The sequence below is a fragment of the Neoarius graeffei genome, chromosome 4 (assembly GCF_027579695.1).
Source record: "Neoarius graeffei isolate fNeoGra1 chromosome 4, fNeoGra1.pri, whole genome shotgun sequence".
NCBI lineage: Eukaryota > Metazoa > Chordata > Actinopteri > Siluriformes > Ariidae > Neoarius > Neoarius graeffei.
Window position 1 is genome coordinate 72,384,757 of NC_083572.1, and position 23,518 is coordinate 72,408,274.

The 23,518-nt window shown below is 40.1% G+C and overlaps 2 protein-coding genes across 5 annotated transcripts; one reads left to right on the forward strand and one right to left on the reverse strand.

The window, feature by feature from the left end:
• The first annotated feature begins 12,525 nt into the window (after positions 1-12,525).
• On the forward strand, positions 12,526-16,325 carry tspo (translocator protein). Of its 4 annotated transcripts, none has more exons than XM_060919654.1 (4): positions 12,526-12,613; positions 15,185-15,394; positions 15,631-15,769; positions 15,999-16,325. In XM_060919654.1, the coding sequence occupies exons 2-4, from the start codon at positions 15,222-15,224 to the stop codon at positions 16,185-16,187; spliced, it is 501 nt and encodes a 166-aa protein (XP_060775637.1). In that variant the 5' UTR covers positions 12,526-12,613; positions 15,185-15,221; the 3' UTR covers positions 16,188-16,325. The 4 variants fall into 4 exon arrangements, with proteins under 4 accessions (XP_060775637.1, XP_060775638.1, XP_060775639.1 ...); XM_060919655.1 differs by having other exon boundaries at positions 12,536-12,613; positions 15,198-15,394; XM_060919656.1 differs by having other exon boundaries at positions 12,538-12,618; positions 15,198-15,394.
• Positions 16,326-17,414: 1,089 nt separating this feature from the next.
• On the reverse strand, positions 17,415-23,508 carry LOC132885233 (ubiquinol-cytochrome-c reductase complex assembly factor 2). The gene is made up of 4 exons (XM_060919658.1): positions 23,347-23,508; positions 21,174-21,248; positions 20,647-20,716; positions 17,415-17,695 (listed from the first exon to the last, which is right to left on the reverse strand). Exons 1-4 carry the CDS (start codon positions 23,482-23,484, stop codon positions 17,589-17,591), a joined length of 390 nt encoding a protein of 129 aa, XP_060775641.1. The 5' UTR covers positions 23,485-23,508; the 3' UTR covers positions 17,415-17,588.
• Positions 23,509-23,518: the final 10 nt, after the last annotated feature.

Sequence of the window (23,518 nt, forward strand, 5' to 3'; positions counted from 1 at the left end):
ACCCCAACCTCCCTTCAAGATATGTGGTGTCGTGCTGCTGCTCTCTTTTCAATTTCACAGTCTCGGTTGATCAACTTTCCTCTCTTTTCCTTGCATATTTTTCTCATGGACTTGGATTTAGTGTTGAGTTCAGCCATCTTGATCCCTGCTGTATCCTCAGCCTTCTCTGCACGGCTGTCTGCCTCCTTTTTTAGTGTTTCACAAACATTTCTGATTGCTCTTTTCTTGCGTAGTTCTTCAAACTCATCTTCAGCCTGTTTTCTCTTGCTCATCTGTTCTGTTTTTCTCTGTTTCTTCCTCTCACCTTCTAAGTGAATTCTGTACCGGTTGTATGCGGTTGCACACTCGTTTAGCAGCTCTTTAGTTAGTGGCACCTTCAGCACTCCACCACACATTAACAGTCACAAATTAGTCTCTGTTGCTGTCAAGTTTTGCTTGCTTGTTGGTTTGGTTTATTTGTTTGTTTGATTTATTTGTTTGGTTAGCTGGTTTGTGCACTTTTCCCCAACTTGAAAAGGGTGTGAACTCTGCTGGAGATTTAAGGCACTGGACTTCACTCAAGGAGATGACGCAACAACAGTAGTTTCCATTTTAATTTTCCTTTTTTTTTATTTAAAAGTTCATAGTTCAAACGATGCTTTAATACAGGAAACAACTCATTTCCAGCGGACCGCCCTTAGGTGAAAAACCTAAGGGTAAACAAATGAAAAAATGGAAACAGCGGGTGTTAGTTAAATGTACAATAATTTTGTGCAAAAATGCAATCTCTTACTGTGCAAATATGTCCATGCAGAGACTGCAATATGCAAACATGACAAGTATTTATCAAAAATAAACTATACAAATTTGTTAAATTACAGACCAGAACCTATAAATTAATTCTAACTGCTATAGAAAAATAAACTATATGTATACAAAAATGCACATTTAAAATTAACCAAAAGCTGTAGAATTACTACCATAAGCCACCCCACTACAAATACCAGACGCTCACATTTAATAAGTAACGCGAGCCTCCGCAATGACACCAATTACTCTAAATACAACCATCCAACGGTCAGTTCAAGAAAATGCACCTCGTGCCCATGATATTAACATTACAGCAACAACAAATGCTAGACATTGCAGCCAACAAGAGTGCCGAAGCAGACATCAAATCCACTGGACGTGATTTGAGCACAAGTTACCAAACCCGAGGAATACAATAAACAAACGTTTACCGGCTGCCTCTCCAATGTTCCAGAAAGCACAAGTTACCAAAGCCGAGGAATACAATAAACAAGCGCTTACCGGCTGCCTCTCCAGTGTTCCAGAATTCAATTAGCACAAGTTTCCAATTTTCAGAGCGAGCATGTTTCTGCGTGTGTAGCTCTCACCAACGCTTCTCCAAACTGAATGCACCAAGGTAATTAAAACACCTACGCTCCCTTTTTCCGCCCACTCAACTAGGCCAAAGTGCGGCCAGCTGACGCTGATCAGCCGACTTGCCCCGCTCCGATTATCAACGCGCTGACTCGCGCTTTACACCACTCAAATGCCACCCATTTTTTCTATTTTTATTTATTTATTTATTTAATTTATTTTCCACGTACGTTTTCCTATGAGTAACCCCAACACCACATGAAGCTTATGTTTGACTTTACAGTTGCTCCTTTTCCACCAAAGCAGTTCCAGGGCTGGTTCGGGGCCAGTGCTTAGTTTGGAACCGGGTTTTCTGTTTCCACTGACAAAGAACTGGCTCTGGGGCCAGAAAAACCGGTTCCAGGCTAGCACCAACTCTCTGCTGGGCCAGAGGAAAGAACCGCTTACGTCAGCGGGGGGGGGCAGAGTTGTTAAGACCAACAACAATAACAAGACCGCGAAAGGTCGCCATTTTTAAGCGGCGAGAAGCAGCAGCTGTACAAACGCGAAGTCATCCATTATTATTATTGTTGTTGCTGCTGCTGCTTCTTCCATGTTGTTTTTGCTTCGATATTTGCGCCAAGGTTTATGCAAACGTAGCGACGTAACTGATGTATACAGCGATGTAATGATGTATACAACGACATAACTGACGTATACAGCGACGTAATGACGTATACAACGATGTAACTGACGTATACAGCGACGTAATGACGTGTCTTCCCTTAGCACCGCGAGCGATGGAAAAGCAAACTGGTTCTCAGCTGGCTCGCAAGTTGAACGAGTTGTGAACCAGCACCAGCACTGGCTCCGAACCAGCCCTGGAACTGATTTGGTGGAAAAGGGGTACGAGAGATTACAGTGTTCTCCATGTTGCACATTTCCACCTCCTTGTTTATGGAGAATCCGTGCTCTACTGTAGCTTGTCCATGGGACAGAAGCAATAGCTGTTCCACAAAGCTCCACAGTTCTTTATATCCCTTCATGGCCATGTACAGGAAGCTGTCGACTCTCGAGGTTCCATCCAACATACTGAAGGCTATGAATTCCTCTCCTCTGGCCTCAGTGAATTTCTGGAACTGTTGTGCAACCTCATCACCTGCATTTAGATTAAGACAAGCACATTATTAGTAACATTTTCCAATTAAAATTATGTTGCATAATTTATTTTCAATATACTCAGATTTCCAAGTAGATTTCAATTATATCTAAGAACATATATTAGGCCCAGACACTGACTCATACTCTGCTTTCAATGATAAAATATAATACAACCCCGATTCCAAAAAAGTTGGGACAAAGTACAAATTGTAAATAAAAATGGAATGCAATGATGTGGAAGTTTCAAAATTCCATATTTTATTCAGAATAGAACATAGATGACATATCAAATGTTTAAACTGAGAAAATGTATCATTTAAAGAGAAAAATTAGGTGATTTTAAATTTCATGACAACAACACATCTCAAAAAAGTTGGGACAAGGCCATGTTTACCACTGTGAGACATCCCCTTTTCTCTTTACAACAGTCTGTAAACGTCTTGGGACTGAGGAGACAAGTTGCTCAAGTTTAGGGATAGGAATGTTAACCCATTCTTGTCTAATGTAGGATTCTAGTTGTTCAACTGTCTTAGGTCTTTTTTGTCGTATCTTCCATTTTATGATGTGCCAAATGTTTTCTACAGGTGAAAGATCTGGACTGCAGGCTGCCCAGTTCAGTACCCAGACCCTTCTTCTACGCACCCATGATGCTGTAATTGATGCAGTATGTGGTTTGGCATTGTCATGTTGGAAAATGCAAGGTCTTCCCTGAAAGAGACGTCGTCTGGATGGGAGCATATGTTGCTCTAGAACCTGGATATACCTTTCAGCATTGATGGTGTCTTTCCAGATGTGTAAGCTGCCCATGCCACATGCACTAATGCAACCCCATACCATCAGAGATGCAGACTTCTGAACTGAGCGCTGATAACAACTTGGGTCGTCCTTCTCCTCTTTAGTCCGAATGACACGGCGTCCCTGATTTCCATAAAGAACTTCAAATTTTGATTCGTCTGACCACAGAACAGTTTTCCACTTTGCCACAGTCCATTTTAAATGAGCCTTGGCCCAGAGAAGACGTCTGCGCTTCTGGATCATGTTTGGATACGGCTTCTTCTTTGAACTATAGAGTTTTAGCTGGCAACGGCGGATGGCATGGTGAATTGTGTTCACAGATAATGTTCTCTGGAAATATTCCTGAGCCCATTTTGTGATTTCCAATACAGAAGCATGCCTGTATGTGATGCAGTGCCGTCTAAGGGCCCGAAGATCACGGGCACCCAGTATGGTTTTCCGGCCTTGACCCTTACGCACAGAGATTCTTCCAGATTCTCTGAATCTTTTGATGATATTATGCACTGTAGATGATGATATGTTCAAACTCTTTGCAATTTTACACTGTCGAACTCCTTTCTGATATTGCTCCACTATTTGTCGGCGCAGAATTAGGGGGATTGGTGATCCTCTTCCCATCTTTACTTCTGAGAGCTGCTGCCACTCCAAGATGCTCTTTTTATACCCAGTCATGTTAATGACCTATTGCCAATTGACCTAATGAGTTGCAATTTGGTCCTCCAGCTGTTCCTTTTTTGTACCTTTAACTTTTCCAGCCTCTTATTGCCCCTGTCCCAACTTTTTTGAGATGTGTTGCTGTCATGAAATTTCAAATGAGCCAATATTTGGCATGAAATTTCAAAATGTTTCACTTTCGACATTTGATATGTTGTCTATGTTCTATTGTGAATACAATATCAGTTTTTGAGATTTGTAAATTATTGCATTCCGTTTTTATTTACAATTTGTACTTTGTCCCAACGTTTTTGGAATCGGGGTAGTACTTATAAAATGCTGGCCTGCAAAATAATAGGCTAGTAAAGCTTGACATCTAAAATATGACTATATTGATTAAAAATAACACAATCTTAGTCAAAGACACTGAGGAGTGCAGCAAGACAGCATGTATATAAGATGCCCAAAGATTCCTAATGTTAAACACTAGGCTAGTTGTCCATTGCTTATGTCTACATATTACCAGCTGTGACTCCTCCTGACAACTTCTTGTGCTGCACAAATTTCATGATGAGGGCCTTCATTTTTTCCAGGCACATGTCTGGCTCAGAGTGCATCTTTTGGGGTGGAGGTGGGGGACCAGGCACATCATGTTTGACAGTGGGGTACTTCAATGGGCACTTTAATAGAATGTCCTGACAAATCTTTGACAGAACACTCTGGCTGTCTCACATGAACAGTAACACATTGTGCTCACTTCCACCACTCTGACTGCCAGACACTGACAAAAGCACAAAACCCACAGTGTCACCTGAAACACAAAATAAACTCTCCTTATGTGTAACTTGCACTACACAAAATTTGACAAATCCAGTTAATGTCAACTGCTTAATCTGTTCTGACCTTGAGGGCAACTGTGACTCCCATGCCAATCACATCAAGCTTGACCAGCTTTACTGGGGAAACATCAAGGGTGTCTTGCTTCTGGAAGCATCTGAGGCTACATCCACACGACAACGAGATGTTATTTAAAAATATATCGCGTCCAAATGGGCAACGATCAGTAAAATATCAGGTCCATATGGCAACGCAACACTTGCTGAAAACGATGCAATGCACATGCCACACCTCTGGGGCGCTGTAAGACGGTCCCTTCGGAGACACCAGAACAATAGAAGAAGTAAGGACGCATGCGCATAAACTATTATGCGCGAGACTTCATATTAGCCACAAAGTCAGGAAAATCTGTTCGTAAAATTACATTATAATGACCAAATACAATGAAAAGTATTTTTCCAGTCTCACCTGTGAAAGGTAATCCCATGTGATCTCGTTTGGACGGCAAACCTGTTGGTACAGTTAAACGCAGCTAATCTTTATTCTCCACTTTGACCTATCCAATATGGCGGCGAGGATGACGTATGATTCTACGCAGAAGGCGGCGTCTTTAATGGTCCGGAATAAATTGAATGCTACACGTTGATGGATTAATTTGTTGTTTCTCACCTGTGAAAGGTAATCCCATGTGATCTCGTTTGGACGGTAAACCTGTTGGTACAGTTAAACGCAGCACATGAATCTTTATTCTCCGCTTTGACCTATCCAATATGGCGGCGAGGATGAGGTATGATTCTACGCGGAAGGCGGCGTCTTTAATGGTCCGGAATAAATTGAATGCTACACGTTGATGGATTAATTTGCTCTTCTACGCCCTTTTTGAGGAATGTATTGTCGGACTTAAACCAACATCTGAAGAGGTGAGATCGCTCCTTTTTTTCCCTATTTTTGCTGGCTGGATTGACTCTGCCCTAAGGGCAGAGTCTCTCTCTCTCTCTCTCTCTTTGCACCATTACACAATAAATATTCACAGTGAAAATATTTTGTAAGCGCGTTTCATGAACCAAGTTATAGGATTTGTTGACAACTCGCATCGAGTTCGTTACACTTCTACCCGGCGTGAAGCACTCACAGTCATGTGGTTGTGACGTCATCATAAACAAATCTGTTCTATTCATCCAGACGACTTCACAACGGCAACGTTGCCAGATCTTTCCACTCTGGAACCCGTTCTCAAAAAGATTGCGTTTTGGGCACCCAAAACGCCGGTGCCGTGTGGACGCCAGGCCTAAACGATAAGCAATTGTATCAGAGTCACCTGAATCCATTGCTGTGTGGACAGGGCCTGAGAAGGCTCTGAAGGTAGAATAGAATGGGCTTAAATTCATATCGGAGGAAGATATTACAGTGTTTAAAATACTAACTACTAACCAATTCAACATGCTGAAAACTGGTTACTTTGTTTAATAATTTGTCTCCTCTGTAATTAATGGTGCTTTAATACATAAATACATTTATTGTAATCAACCTACCCTGACCAGATCCTTGAAATCTTTGGCGAAAAAGGGAATCATTGAGGCATCCGTTTGGTACTTTATGAGAAAGTACATCTCGAAAAAGTGCATCTGCTACTTTATGAGAAAGTACACTCATGAAAAAGTGCATCTTCGCCAGGATAATGGGATCCATCTGGGCTTCTCCAATGGTGTCACATGATGATGACCTCGGGTTGGGGAGATTTTTGGCTTTAACTTGATCCAGATAAATCACAATATATGGCCAAATCTCAGTGGCTGTCTCCAATGCTGGCAGATTTTCCAGCCAACGATGCCCAAAAAATGGATGAGGAAATGTACCACACTTGGTCACCAACATGAAGTTTTCCCTACTTGCAGATGTGCAAGGAAACAGGCAGTGCAGGGCTCTGAGGACTTTTTCAGTTTCCCACACCGCAAAGCCATTCTTGAACATGTTGTGCATTGTGAAGGCCATAACTCCCCACAATCTGTAGTTGGGCTCAAACACACTGCTCTTTGTGTTCCTTTTGTAAATACTCAACAAACTTCCAGTTAATGTTTGGCCCATCCACTGACGGATAGACCATGTTGCTCAGAGCCAGCTCCTTTGTATCTTCCTGCACATTTGGGAAAAAAAGGGAAAAAAAAAACATCAATTCAACGTGCCAAGTAATTCACATTAGGTTATGGGAAGTGAGCTTAATAACAATACCATACTACTACTACTACAAATAATAATAATGATAGTGTTTATACAGCAGAGAGAGAGAGAGAGAGAGAGAGACAGATCAAAGCATTAATCAAAACAAAACACATTTACAACTTAACTGTGATTATTATTATTATTATTATTATTTGAATGCCTATGTCTTCCTTATTTACACTAGGTGTAACTGGGATGTGAGACATATTTCCAATGCTGAGTGGCAACCTAAAATTTTGAAATAATGTCTATCTAACGGAACATGAAACATTTTTATTCTCCCTTCTGGCTTGTAAACACCTATGTGGCATAGCAGAGGAGTGTACTGGCCATGAACTCATGCACAAAAATAAAATTAATAATTCTATAATTGGTATATGGGACAGTAAATTTCATCTCATCTCATTATCTCTAGCTGCTTTATCCTGTTCTACAGGGTCACAGGCAAGCTGGAGCCTATCCCAGCTGACTATGGGCGAAAGGCGGGGTACACCCTGGACAAGTCGCCAGGTCATCACAGGGCTGACACATAGACACAGACAACCATTCACACTCACACCTACGGTCAATTTAGAGTCACCAGTTAACCTAACCTGCATGTCTTTGGACTGTGGAGGAAACCAGAGCACCCGGAGGAAACCCACGCTGACACGGGGAGAACATGCAAACTCCGCACAGAAAGGCCCTTGCCGGCCACGGGGCTCGAACCCAGACCTTCTTGCTGTGAGGCGACAGCGCTAACCACTACACCACCGTGCCGCCCGGGACAGTAAATTTGCTTAATTAATTTACTATTTCTAGAACAGCTTTACTTACAACCCCGATTCCAAAAAAGTTGGGACAAAGTACAAATTGTAAATAAAAACGGAATACAATAATTTACAAATCTCAAAAACTGATATTGTATTCACAATAGAACATAGACAACATATCAAATGTCGAAAGTGAGACATTTTGAAATTTCATGCCAAATATTGGCTCATTTGAAATTTCATGACAGCAACACATTTCAAAAAAGTTGGGACAGGGCAATAAGAGGCTGGAAAAGTTAAAGGTACAAAAAAGGAACAGCTGGAGGACCAAATTGCAACTCATTAGGTCAATTGGCAATAGGTCATTAACATGACTGGGTATAAAAAGAGCATCTTGGAGTGGCAGCGGCTCTCAGAAGTAAAGATGGGAAGAGGATCACCAATCCCCCTAATTCTGCGCCGACAAATAGTGGAGCAATATCAGAAAGGAGTTCGACGGTGTAAAATTGCAAAGAGTTTGAACACATCATCATCTACAGTGCATAATATCATCAAGAGATTCAGAGAATCTGGAAGAATCTCTGTGCCTAAGGGTCAAGGCCGGAAAACCATACTGGGTGCCCGTGATCTTCGGGCCCTTAGACGGCACTGCATCACATACAGGCATGCTTCTGTATTGGAAATCACAAAATGGGCTCAGGAATATTTCCAGAGAACATTATCTGTGAACACAATTCACCGTGCCATCTGCCGTTGCCAGCTAAAACTCTATAGTTCAAAGAAGAAGCCGTATCCAAACATGATCCAGAAGCGCAGACGTCTTCTCTGGGCCAAGGCTCATTTAAAATGGACTGTGGCAAAGTGGAAAACTGTTCTGTGGTCAGACGAATCAAAATTTGAAGTTCTTTATGGAAATCGGGGACGCCGTGTCATTCGGACTAAAGAGGAGAAGGACGACCCAAGTTGTTATCAACGCTCAGTTCAAAAGCCTGCATCTCTGATGGTAAGGGGTTGCATTAGTGCGTGTGGCATGGGCAGCGTACACATCTGGAAAGACACCGTCAATGCTGAAAGGTATATCCAGGTTCTAGAGCAACATATGCTCCCATCCAGACGATGTCTCTTTCAGGGAAGACCTTGCATTTTCCAACATGACAATGCCAAACCACATACTGCATCAATTACAGCATCATGGCTGCGTAGAAGAAGGGTCCGGGTACTGAACTGGCCAGCCTGCAGTCCAGATCTTTCACCCATAGAAAACATTTGGCGCATCATAAAACAGAAGATACGACAAAAAAGACCTAAGACAGTTGAGCAACTAGAATCCTACATTAGACAAGAATGGGTTAACATTCCTGTCCCTATACTTGAGTAACTTGTCTCCTCAGTCCCCAGACATTTACAGACTGTTGTAAAGAGAAAAGGGAATGTCTCACTGTGGTAAACATGGCCTTGTCCCAACTTTTTTGAGATGTGTTGTTGTCATGAAATTTAAAATCACCTATTTTTTCTCTTTAAATGATACAACCCTGATTCCAAAAAAGTTGGGACAAAGTACAAATTGTAAATAAAAACGGAATGCAATGATGTGGAAGTTTCAAAATTCCATATTTTATTCAGAATAGAACATAGATGACATATCAAATGTTTAAACTGAGAAAATGTATAATTTAAAGAGAAAAATTAGGTGATTTTAAATTTCAGGACAACAACACATCTCAAAAAAGTTGGGACAAGGCCATGTTTACTCACTGGTCATGTGCACTGAGCCAATATTTGGCATGAAATTTCAAAATGTCTCACTTTCGACATTTGATATGTTGTCTATGTTCTATTGTGAATACAGTTAGTTTTTGAGATTTGTAAATTATTGGATTCCATTTTTATTTACAATTTGTACTTTGTCCCAACTTTTTTGGAATCGGGGTTGTACATTTTCTCAGTTTAAACATTTGATATGTCATCTGTGTTCTATTCTGAATAAAATATGGAATTTTGAAACTTCCACATTATTGCATTCTGTTTTTATTTACAATTTGTACTTTGTCCCAACTTTTTTGGAATCGGGGTTGTACGCTGAAATGATCCAACATGTCCTCAGCTTGGGAGTGTCCCATGAATTGCAATTCATAATAGTGGGAGATGACATGGGTGCCTATATCATCAGTGGTCCAGTACCTCAGATGAAGAGCCATTTGCAATTGAACATTATTACATAGGGTTTCTCATTAATGCTGTGTGACAGCTCTTTTTTTAATGGACGAGGAGATACCATATTTCACAACATACAGTAGGTGGTTTTAATTTCACCACAGGTGAATGGCTTTGCATATTGCAAATCAGGGAACATGGTGGCAAAGACGCTACATATGTCTTCATTTGATTTGAATGAAAGGTACCTGCTCACTGTATGGAGAACCCACAGCACCTCAGCCCTTTGAGTCTCTGGCAGTGACAAAAAACTGCTCACAGTCAACTTTTGAGAGTTTGAACTTTTAGGAGTGCTATGTTCAGACACAACAGACATTAGCATCACCCCACTGCCACTAACGTTAACTGCCACTGCATAGCACTGGTGCCTTTGAGATCTCATGGGACTCGATGGCTTTCACCCCATGGTCCCTACGGTGAAGGTCTTTTGGCATAGACTGCACCTTGCCTCATAGTCTCCTGCCAGCTCCAACCAACTCCAAAATTTATCCTCCTTGCAAATTTAATGAGAAATGGTTGAACATCCCATCTTACCGTATTTAGCAACTAGCAATGACTTAGTGTCTATGGAAGACAAGCAATTTCTAATACTAAAGTTCATCAAACAAATATATGCTATTAGATGTTTTATGGTAGGCTACTTTGTGTGATAATTGTTCCCATCAGCCTTAAATGCATCTGCAAATTTAATACCTTACAACAAATTTACAGTGAGTTTAAGACAATTTATGACCTTATTTTAGCTGATTTTATTTTAAGACCTTTTAAGGAATATAAGGGGGGGGGACTATTATAGTATTAAAAAATACAGACACAGGTATATGTATTAACTCTAAAAGTCCAACAAGAAAACAGGTGAAGTACATATACCGGTAATAAGGCCCTGGATGGCAGCAGTGGATAAACCCTGTTAAACAGTAACCCACCCGTTAGTAAAGGGAATGAACCCAAGGAGGCAGTGACGATTTCACTGGTCAACGTCACACCTTGCATTCTATTGCTGATTTTTGATAGTGTTGTTTCATCAAAATGAGAGAGAGAGAGAATGCAGAAATCTGTGAGCAGAAGATTTGTGAGCACACAAAAGCAATCTGCCTGCGAGCAGGGGGTATTTGAGAGAGAAGGTGGGTTTTTTTGAGCAGGAGTAGGGCCTATTTGAGTGAGAGGTCAGGGAAACTGCAAAATCTGAACATGAAATGAATAAGTACTGCTCTCAAATTGAAAAACCCTCAATACTCCACCCTCTAACTGATGTGCTACAAAAGGTCAAGGTAAAGCTGCCACCAAGCCCAGTTCTTTTTGTCCTAATGTAGCTCCCAGCACACCAAACAATTATAAACGCAATAAAGCAGATTCAAGTACATTGGAAGGTGAAAGACCAAAAATGTGGGGGTTTAGCATTTATTCGGAAACACTGTCCTTCAAGTACCAAAAAGTAGGCCTATATAGTCCTCTGGTTGTGAATCTGCTTTACTTAACCCAGTAAAGAAAACATAAACTCCCATCCAAATAATTGCTATAACTTTTCTATTTTCTTTAACACTTGGATTCTTCAGTGATTAAGCTAGGATACTTACACAGGCTTAATACTTTAAACTTTGTACTACAGATCAACTTATCTCAAAAGGCAACATTACTGTGTGTTTCATTCTGATCTACAGATATCTCATCTCATTATCTGTTGCCGCTTTATCCTGTTCTACAGGGTCGCAGGCAAGCTGGAGCCTATCTCAGCTGACTACGGGCGAAAGGCGGGGTACACCCTGGACAAGTCGCCAGGTCATCACAGGGCTGACACATAGACACAGACAACCATTCACACTCACATTCACACCTACGGTCAATTTAGAGTCACCAGTTAACCTAACCTGCATGTCTTTGGACTGTGGGGGAAACTGGAGCACCCGGAGGAAACCCACGCTGACACGGGGAGAACATGCAAACTCCACACAGAAAGGCCCTCGCCGGCCACGGGGCTCGAACCCGGACCTTCTTGCTGTGAGGCGACAGTGCTAACCACTACATCACCGTGCCACCCTGATCTACAGATATAATCTCTACAATTTAAAAAATGAAAGAAAAAAAAGCTATGCAGCTGTGGTACAAGTCACAAGCTTTACTCAGCTGAGCCCCATGATTTAATATCCTCTTTCAATTCAGTGTGGCTAAAGCAATTCAAATATTATAACACTATAAGTCTACTGGCACTTTGTTCTGTGCCTTTTTGTGACACAAATTATAAAGAAAATCAAATGAAACGATAATACACAACAGTAGTCCATTGTTATAGACTGATTTAATTGCTAAATGGGAGTAAAGCATGATTACTAAACTCGACCACTAAAATGGAGTAATAATTTATGTGTTAAAATAGTCAGTAATATTAAATATTACTCTCTCAACTTGATGGTGGATTATTTTCATATAGACATGGTGCTCCGTCGTCTTGTATTCCTTACAGAACACTACATTTGAAACTTTATCACAACAGAAACTTCCGCTTTCAGTTACACGCTTATGAAACAGAAGGGGCGTGGCTGCCTGCACGTTTCATAAGTGAACACGCCCACCCCCATGTTAAGCCCACACAAACCTTTCTCCGTGTGTGCACTGAACAACACCGCGGCTGTTCTTTAAAGGTAGGGTAAGTTATAATATTCTAACAATCTTGTCTAAACTGATAAACCGTTTTTTTTCTTCCGATAGGGTTCTTGCTTCGTAACCCAGTCCAGTAGTGTGTATGTAAACATTATGTAATGTAGATGAGGATATATATCATTCGACGAGAGTTTATAACTTTAAACTCTACATGTAAGTCATGCAGGGCAGACTGCTCGAGACAGGCAGACAGAGAGAGAGAGAGAGAGAGAGAGAGACAGACAGACAGGCAGACAGACAGGCAGGGAGAGAGAGAGAGAGAGAGACAGACAGACAGGGAGAGAGAGACAGACAGGCAGGGAGAGACAGCCAGACAGACAGTGCGCTGGAGGAGGAGTTTGAGCAGTTCTCTTGGGTTCACTTGCAGTGTGATATTTTCACCAGGTCGCTCCGCTGTCAGAGTGATGAACGAGATGCAGTTTCAGAATTAAAATGTTCAGGTGTGATTTACTCAATCACAATTTGAATCTAAAGGATATGGAAGCCCGTTTCCTCCATAATAATAATAATAGTAGTTTCTTATAACTTTATCTCGCCATTATGAGAATGTTGTCATAATTATTAATGTCTCATAATGTGATTAAATCAGAACTTTGAGAAAATGTTCTCATTATGAAAGACTTTGACACAAGCCATAATTATGACAGTATCCCATAATTATGAGAATTCTCAGTTGACTTTCTGTCTAACTACTAAGAGATATTATTAAGTCATTATTATGAGCACTTGAGTCGTAATGAGATACGTTCTCATTATTATGGCATACTATATGATTTTTATTTCAGGTGACTTCCATAAAAGGACATGCAACCTGTTCACAGATCAACAAATGATTTCATATTTTAGATTGCAATGCCATACTACAGCAGAACTCATTACTTCATGTCATTGTAATATATCTGTTTTCTGGGATGTGTCCTAATATTTGCCATTGTGACTTTTTTTTTTTAATATTATATAAAAAACTTATGAAATTATTCCATTTGAGAATATCAAATTAAGGAGCGGCACGGTGGTGTAGTGGTTAGCACTGTCGCCCTCACAGCAAGAAGGTCTGGGTTTGAGCCCTGCGGCCGGCGAGGGCCTTTCTGTGCGGAGTTTGCATGTTCTCCCCGTGTCCGCGTGGGTTTCCTCTGGGTGCTCCGGTTTCCCCCACAGTCCAAAGACATGCAGGTTAGGCTAACTGGCGACTCTAAATTGACCGTAGGTATGAATGTGAGTGTGAATGGTTGTCTATATCTATGTGTCAGCCCTGTGATGACCTGGAGACTTGTCCAGGGTGTACCGCTTCGCCCATAGTCATCTGGGATAGGCTCCAGCTTGCCTGCGACCCTGTAGATGGATAAAGCGGCTAGAGATGAGATGGTGTTAATAATGGTAATATTTCTCAGTCAGCAGCTGTCAGGTTATAGTCCTATGAAAATCCATGACCTTGAGTTTGACATTTCAGTCATTCAAGGTCAAAGGTCACGGTGCCAAATATAAGCCCATATGGCACTTCCTATAAGTTGATGATGGTAAATATCTGTCTACCATCAACCGTTTTCAAGTTACAGCCTTGTGAAAATCCGTGACCTTGAGTTTGACCTTTTCAAGGTCAAAGATCATGGTGCCAAATGAAAGGCCATATGGGAGTTCCTATATGCTCATAATAGTAAACATCTGTCTATCAGCAACTGTTTTTGAGTTATAATGGAAAATGTCATTTTGACCGAAAGGTTGACCTTTTCAGTGACCTTAACCTTCACCTTGACCTGATTACCCCCAAAATTTAATCAGGGAATCTACAAACCATTGCCCACCTACCCTGGAAATTTGAAGTCAATTGGTGCAACTGTCTAGGTGCTACATTGTTAACGGACAGACAGACACACACAAACAAATGAAAGTTTGAAAGAAAACTGAGATATACCCCATCATGTAGCATATCATGGAAGCAGAATTGAAAGATGGACATTTTGGAATTGGTTTGAAGTAAATATGATTAAGGAAGATTGCGGGGGAAAAAAAGATATTGACCTTTTTGGTGACCTTGACCGGATGACCCTCAAAATGTTGGAGGTTCTATTTGAGACCAATGCTCATCTATCCTGAAAGTTTCATGAAGATTGGTCCAGCTGTTTTCCCATAATGTTGCTAACAAAGAAACCCCACCAAAAACAATACCCCACCTCCTGGTGGACTCTGTCCCAGGCAAGGTAAATATCCACGAAGTGTTCAGTCTATATCATTTCTATGGCTGGGGACCACAGAAACCAAAGTGGTGAGCAGCCAACCACCATTGTTCTGCTTCACGTACCACAAATCAGTAACATTGAAATGATGTGGTTATCGTTACTGTAGTTACATATTATCCTTGGTCACCTGACTTTATTGTTGTACATACTGCCACACTGTCTATCCTATAAAGGCCAGCTATTGTGTGACCTGTACATTTTTTTAACAGGGAAATATTAAACACATAGTAAAATGTTTTAAGGGGTGGTACATCTGAAGGTGGAACAGATGTCTTTGACAGAACTTTATACTTATTCTTGCTTCTTAAAACAAAGTTTACTTCTTTAGTTTGAGGATCTCTTTGCTGGAGCCATGTGGACAACTGCGCTGGGTCTTACTGTCCTACCACATGTTGGTGGAATCTGTGGAGCATTTATCACAAGAAGAGAGACGACAACGTGGTATGCTTCACTTAACAAACCTTCATGGAGGCCACCCAACCGTGCTTTTGGAGTGGTATGGACAGCTTTATACACTGGCATGGGGTTAGTACATCCGAGACAACTCCTAACTTGCCTTTATAACTTTTGTAAATATAGTTTTTAATGTAATAATGTAGGTTGTGTGGAATGTGGTTTATTGGATCAATATTGATAGTTTTCTGAGTAGAGGAATGAGCTAGAGCATTAGCTTTCTGGCTAGAATTGATGTAGACCATGTCAGCTGTCCTTCCCCCCCCCCCTTAATTGTTAACTAAGGCTTATTAATACTATCGTTTCAGGTATGGGTCATACCTGGTGTATAAAGAGCTTGGAGGCTTCACAGAAGATGCTGTGGTCCCACTGGGACTGTATGGTTTGCAGCTGGCACTGAACTGGGCCTGGACCCCTATCTTTTTTGGGGCACACAAGATCAAACTGGTATGAGGGCATGCTTTTCTTAGCTCAAGACAAGGTTTCGTATAACTGCTATTTCATTACAAGATCACTATTCAATGCATATTTACCGTACCTTGTGATTGAGGAATTTGTAACAGAAAATATTTGCAAAAACTACACCATGATTCTTAAGAAGTGAAACTGTCCATCAATTGCACATTCTAAAACATGCTCCATTATGTTTGACGTTCCTTGGTTCTTGCCCCTGCAGGCACTCATTGAGCTTGTTGTGCTGACTGGGACAGTGGCCACCACCATGGTGTCCTGGTACCCAGTGAACCGCACTGCCACTCTCCTCCTGACTCCATACCTGGCCTGGCTCTGCTTGGCCACCTCCCTCAACTACTGTATCTGGAGAGACAACCCAGAGACCAAAAAAGACGAGAAGAAAAGTACTTAACATGCACTAGTTGGCTTGCTCATTGGGGATAGACTAGGGATAAAATGAGCTCATGTTTAAAGTCACTAAAATTCTGTAAAGATGCTTTGTGACAATGTTTATTGTTAAAAGTGCTATTAAAAGTAAACTTCAAACAAATATGCCTGAAATATGAATTAAGTCACATCACTTGCATGAGTAATGATTTCACAAGTAAGTATCAATATACCACTTCTGTTAACATTTGGTAATGTAATCTTGTCAGTGTATTTTTTTTTTTTGTTTGTTTTCGTTTATTGCCAGTTAAGCAGCTGTGGTTATTTCATGGCAAATACAGGTAATAAATTTAACATATTCAAAACCGAATTGACCGTAGGTGTGAATGGTTGTCTGTGTGTCGGCCCTGTGATGACCTGGCAACTTATCCGGGGTGTGACCCGCCTTTCACCCGTGGTCAGCTGGGATAGGCTCCAGCTTGCCTGTGACCCTGTAGAAGGATGAAGCGGCTAGAGATGATGAGATGAGATATTCAAAACCAACAATCAAATAAAATACATTAAGTTTGTTCACGTCAATACACTTTAAAAAGTTTAAAACCTTTAAAGGTGGGACCTTATTAAAAATATCAAATATAGTGTCTTCTTTAAAAAAATTTGTCTTTTTACGCTAAGGGCAGAGCAAAATAAAATATGCTTAATTGATAAGAGACTACCACAACGGGGAGGTTCTCCTCCAGTTAATAAAAAACCATGGGTGAGTCTAGAATGTCCAATTCTACACCTTGTACATGCAACTTGATCATGTCTGCATTCTTGTCAGTGTAAAAAACAAAACAATCCACCCACAACTGTTATCACATCTCCAACTAATGAACATGGGGGAGAATTCCATGATTGATCTGATGAATTATTGTATTCGTGTCCCCCCCCCCCCCCCCCCAAAAAAAAGCAGTCTGTCTCCCACCCACCAAACGCTGAAGCTTTACTCTCGTCTTATCACATTATGAAAGGGCGTGTTTCAAAACAGAGGTCATTTAACTCTATCTCATATTAACATACCGTGTTTTCTGGCATGGGCCAAACTGCCAGTGGGTTCACGTGAATATATATGAAACATACACTGCATTGAATTCAAGCTGAAAGCACATTCATAGTATTCTTAATCTGAGGCTAAAATAAGTTTAAGATTATAATTTAATACATAGATTATGCATATTTAGTATAGCTACAGGAAGTTATTCTGGCACACTTGAATACAATGAATCTTTAATTGTTTACAAATTATGGACAAAAGATGTTAAACATGAATTGTCATACAGCAGATAAGAATGAAACTGTACAATACACATATTTAAAAAAAAAAAAAAGGTAGCAACAAGTTTTATAACAAGTGTGCTAGGCTGGAGCTTATAGTGCAAAATATCTACTTTTCTGGCTTTTCCACAGCTGCATCTTCTGGTTTAGAGGAGAATCGCTGCATTAGTGTTTTCCACAATCCTTTCTTTTCTTCATCCATCTGTTGCATAGTTCCTACAAATATGATTATGAACACAATAAAACGAGTTAGAGGATTGCATATCACCATTACAATAGGTTAAATTTTTTTTGAAGACACATGCAACCGATTCATAAAACTGGTACATTTAAATGCACAATTTTGAAACGGCTAATTAAATTTTCAGCTAGTAAAAACAAGAATCTGGCATCGTCACCAAGTTTAAGGACAACTCAATTCCAAAAAAGCTGGGACACTGTAAAACAACAAAAAACAACGTGAAGATTTGCAAAGCTTGGAAACCCTATATTTCATTGAAAATAGTACAAAGACAACATATCAAATGTTGAAACAAATTTTATTTTTGGGGGGGAAAATATGCACTCATTTTGAATTTGATGTCAGCAACACATTTCAGAAAAAGTTGGGACAGGGGCAACAAAAGACGGAAAAAGTTGTGCATCGCTTAAAAAAACCAAAACACTAATTTGGTTAATTGCCAACAGGTCAGTAACATGATTGATTATAAAAGGAGCATTCCAGAGAAGTTGAGTCTCTCAGAAGTAAAGATGGGGAGGGGTTCACTGCTCTGTGAAAGACTGGATGGACAAACAGTACAACAATTTAAGAACGTTCCTCAATGTAAAATTGCAAAGAATTTGGGGATCACATCTACGGTATATAAAATCATTAAAAGAGTCAGAGAATCTGGAGAAATCTCTGTATGCAAGAGACCAGGCTGAAAACTGACATTGGATGCCTGTGATCTTCAGGCCCTCAGGTGACACTGCATTAAAAGCAGACACGTGTCTGTAGTGGAAATCACTGTATGGGCTCAGGAACACTTCAGAAAACCATCGTCTGTGAAAACAGTTCATTACTGCATCCACAAATGCAAGTTAAAACCAGATATAAACAATATCCAGAAACACCACCACCTTCTCTGGGCCCAAGCTCTTTTACGATGGACTGAGGCAAAGTGGAAAACTGTCCCAAGGTCTGACAAATCAAAAATAGAAATTCTTCTTAGAAATCATGGACACCACATCCTCCAGACTAAAGAGGAGAGGGAGCATCCGGCTTATTAGTGCACAGTTCAAAAGTCAGTATCTGTGATGGTATGAGGGTGCATTAGTGCACATGACATGGGTAGCTGGTACATCTGGGAAGGCATCATTAATGCTGAATGATATATACACGTTTGCTGCCCATCCAGACAAAATCTTTCAGGGAAGGCCTTCTTTCTTTCAGCAACACAATGCCTAACCACTTTTTGCACATATTAAAACTGCATGGCTCCATAGTTTAAAAAAAAAAAAAAAACCCACAAGAGAGTTCAGGTGCTAAACTGGCCTGCCTGCAGTCCAGACCTGTCTCCCATTGAAACCATTTGGTGCATTATGAAGCACAAAATACGACAAAGGAGACCCTGAACTGCTGAGCAACTGAAACTGTATAATCAGAGGCAATAATGGGATTTCTCTTTTAAAACTACAGCAATTGGTCTCCTCAGTTCCCAAAAGTTTACTTTTTAAAAAAAGTTTACTTGTTAAAAGTAGCAGTGATGCAAAACAGTGGTAAACATACCCCTGCCCAACTGTTTTGAAGCGTGCTGCTGACATCAAATTAAAACTGAGCATATATTTTAAAAAAAAACAAAAAACAAAATTTCAGTTTCAACATTCGATATGTTGTCTTTGTACTATTTGCAATTAAATACAGGGTTTCCATGATTTGAAAATCACCACATTGTTTTTATTTACAGTTTACACAGCATCCCAACTTCTTTTTGGAATTGGGGTTGTATGTCAGAAACTGCTGCTCACCTGGGATTTTCATATTCAACAGTCTGTAAATTTACACAGAATGGTGCAGGGGGGAATCCTGGTGTCTACTCACCACAGCAGAACCAAAGAGTGGTTGTGTGTGTTTCCATAGTTTTCCTGTCAGCTTAGCCATTCTTCTCTGACCACACTCAACAAGGTGTTTCCACCTGCAGAACTACCATTCTCTGGATGCGTTTTTCGCACCATTTTACCATTTCAACCCAGCCTGTCTATTACCAACAACTACGCCCTGGTCAAAGTCAGCAAGATCAGACCCCCCCCCATTTTGAAATTTGATGTGAACTTTAACTGAAGCTTGACCTACATCTGCATGATTTTGCACTGCTGCCACATGATTGACTGGTAATTGTATGAATGAGTACGTGTTCCTATTAAAGTGCTTCATGAATATATCATTAGCACACATTTATGTGGGTTAAGTATTTTAGGGCCACTGTGTAAACCCTGTGTATTTTTACGTTTTATGACAAGTCTTAGTAATATTTCAAAAGCAAGACATGTATAGTTTGACATTTTAGGAATATATAGTCATTACAAGAAAAAAGTAATATCAGGAAGTTAGAAGAGAAGAAAATGGTCATATGGAACCAAGCACTGAATTGTTATATAAAACTAATGAATTTAAAAAAAAAAAAAAAAAACAACCTCAACTCATCATTACGAGCAAATGAGCATTATCTTGAGATAAGATAAATTAACCTGCAATCCTGAGAAAATGAGCTTCGTTATAACAAAATTCTTGCGATCTCGAGAAAATGACAAATTATTGCAAGCACAGTCGTGCTCGGCTTCCGTTCAGTCAGTATAATGTAGCATAAAGAAAAACGGTAGCTTTTGATGAAATATCATTCAATAGTGTAATAATTAATTATGTTCTAATGTTTTATTTAAATCAATAAAAAGTATCTAGATATGATACCATCAATGCTATGTAAAAATTCACAATCTTAACATTTTCCTTGAATCATAACGAGCTTTTAATTGTAGCACCACCTCATTATCCAGTTGAATGTTCAATTACATTGGCATTGCAGAAGAACTCAATATCCCCCCCCCCATTGATTTCACTTCAAACATTACAGTTTATGTTAAAATAACATTTGACTTTTCTCTCGTTACTCGTTTCTTACAAATCTCACCTGTTCCTAGGATCATTCGACACTCTTCCACTGTCACACCAGTAAAACTTGTGTCTTTTACTCTTGGAAACTGAAACGAGAAATTCATCCACACACATTTAAATCAAGCAATTACTGAAATGCAGCAATGAAAATATGCGCGATTATACAGTCTGTACAGTCAAATATAACTAGCAATAAACACTGAGTTAAAAGAGCAAATAAATCACTCGGGGAGATGCACAGTCCATGTTCTTTCACTGGATCAATGCTAGACATTTCTGGGGCTTTAACACAGCAAAATTTAGTATCCTTGTTGTTTAATAGGGGAGAAGATTCATTTTTCAGACAACTACAGTAATATTTCAGTTGCTGAACCAAATAGAATAATTCAAGGCAAGTTAACATTGGGAAAAGGAACCACCAAACCCTTTGGCACTGTAAACAGATATGATGACAGCCTCTTCTGGACTCTCTTGATTAAGCAATCCACTACTTTTTAAAATGTCACGGAATGCTGTATTTTAATATTCTCACTTCAAGCTCACCTTTTCTTTGTAAGCGTTGCTGTTGATGCGCACCAGACTTTCATACATTTGATTGCATTTTTCTGGGTCAGAGATCTAGAAGAAAAAAAATATATATATACAGCCTCCGTCAAACATGAAAAATCAAATTTTCTTACCATAAGCATGCTGATTTGTCTTTGGGTGTTAACTGTGGTTTGATTACTTTTTCCTGAATAGCTGCATAAATTTAAAACATCAAATGATTGCATAATTCATATTGTTTACACGGTATATTTAATAAACATTGTATATTAATATACAGAGAATTCAGACATTCATTTTTCCTCGTTTTATGCCATGTTACAGCTTTATTCTAAAATAGAGGAAATATTTCTCAATCTGTAAGAAGTGTGCGATAATAAAAACCATAAACATTTTGCACAGTTTTGTAAATTAAAAAATAAATAAATAAAAATCACCACATTCACAAGTACACTATGAAAAAATTGAGCTCAGCTGTATCCCACTTCCACTCGCCATCCTTTAAAATATTTTATAACTTGGTTAAGGTTAATCTGTAGTTAACTGTTCAGCTGCCTGGACATGATTTGGAAAGGTATGGTATGCATCTGTTTATATAAAGCCTCATAGCTAATCATGCAGGTCAACAAAAAACAAGTTACAAGTCAAAAGAGGAAGACTGCCGAAGAAGGACTGCATTAAGATCCTGATCTGGTGAAAGCTACAGTACACTATATGGTCAAAATATGTGGACACCTGACCATCACAGGGTTCCCGCTGGCAATCGTCATTGATGGGCATAATCCATCAGTGACAAAGAGAAAATTACAAGCAATACACAAGCATCTTGTCTTCATGGACCTCACTTTGTGCAAAGGGGCTCTGTGAGGACTGAACAGGTTTGAGCCATTTAGTTCCACTGAAGGGAAACCTTAATGCCATAGCTTACAAAGATGTTCTAAACAATTGTGTGCTTACAAATTTTGTGGCCACAGTTTGGAGAAGACCTGTGTATGGTTGTGACGATCAGGTGTAGATCTACTTTTGGCCACATATAGTGTATCTCAGACCCACCAAGACCCTTTCTAGTTTTGGTCATCCAGTAAAACTGAAGGGAGGTGATCAGGATCATGAAGATATGAGAACTTGCAAGAGAAACAACCATCTTTGCATGACTCCACCAATCGGGGTTTTTTTTGGGTACAGTGCTCAGAGTTTTAAAAAAACAAAAAAAAAACCCACACATGATGGCTCACTTAGGGTTTTCCAAAAAGCACCTAAAGGACTCTCTGCCCATGAGAAACTAGATTCAGTAGTCTGATGAAACCATGTTTGAATTGAAAGTCAAGCATCACATCTGAAGGAAACCTGGCATTTCATCACCCCGGTGAAGTAGAACACCAGAGGTCTGTCAGAATCAATGGAAATGACATCCTTGAGGAAAACCTGCTTAAGAGCACTCAGGACCTCTGGTCAGTGAAGGTTCACAGTTAGTAGTTACTTCAAGACAAGTCTCACCATGGGGGCAGCAACAGCCTGAAGATTAGAGAAGCAGCCTTGGGCCCAAAGGCTTGCCAGTTCAAGTCCCAGGACTGGCAGGAAAAACGTGAGGGGAGCTGAGTGAATGAACTGCACTTCCCCTCCTTTGAGCAAGCCACCTAACCTGTAGCATAGCTGCCGGCTGCTCTGAGGATGTGTGTGTGTTCATTGCTCACTTGTGTGTACACTGCTTCAGATGGGTTAAATGCAGAGGAGGAATTTCACATGTGACAAAGGCTTCTGCTTCCTCTCTTAAAAATCAGAACATAAACCAGATTAAACATAATAAAAATCTTAAAAATAAATTTTCCACCCAGCTTCTTTACAACACGGCTCAAACAGTACCTTATTGGCCAAACAAACATGTCAGGTAGCTTCTAGAACTGCACAGAAATTTCCAGGAAAAATTTGCAACTTAAAACACTCAAGGACAACGAGGGCAGATATCCAGGTGTGAGGATTTCGTTATCACATCACGAAAGTAAACTCTTAAAACACTCCGCTTTGGCTGTAAATGGAAAGTGTTTTATTTTAAAAGGTACGTTGTTGTTAACACCTGAATTCCTCCTGCACTGTAATCAGACACCGATAGATATTTGAACACAACATTAATGACGGTTATTATCCAGAAAATCGTTCTATCCGACATTACCTGAGTGTTCTCGCCCTCTCTGAATACACTGGCCACCTTCTGCCGTAAAAAAGTCCCCAAATCTCGACCTTTCTTCGATTCGTCTTTGGGCCATTCTTCACATAGCTTGAGAAAGCGACGGTACCTGGTGGCGGCCATTTTCAGACTCGCGGAAAGGGAGGAGCTACGTTTA

Coding starts and splice junctions, on each gene's coding strand:
- tspo (XM_060919654.1), top strand. CDS start 15,222: ATGTGGACAACTGCGCTGGGTCTTACTGTCCTACCACATGTTGGTGGA. Junction 15,395..15,630: donor GCTTTATACACTGGCATGGG/GTTAGTACATCC, acceptor CTATCGTTTCAG/GTATGGGTCATACCTGGTGT. Junction 15,770..15,998: donor GGGCACACAAGATCAAACTG/GTATGAGGGCAT, acceptor TTGCCCCTGCAG/GCACTCATTGAGCTTGTTGT.
- LOC132885233 (XM_060919658.1), bottom strand. CDS start 23,484: ATGGCCGCCACCAGGTACCGTCGCTTTCTCAAGCTATGTGAAGAATGG. Junction 21,249..23,346: donor GAGAGGGCGAGAACACTCAG/GTAATGTCGGAT, acceptor TTTTTCTTCTAG/ATCTCTGACCCAGAAAAATG. Junction 20,717..21,173: donor GCAACGCTTACAAAGAAAAG/GTGAGCTTGAAG, acceptor TTCTCGTTTCAG/TTTCCAAGAGTAAAAGACAC.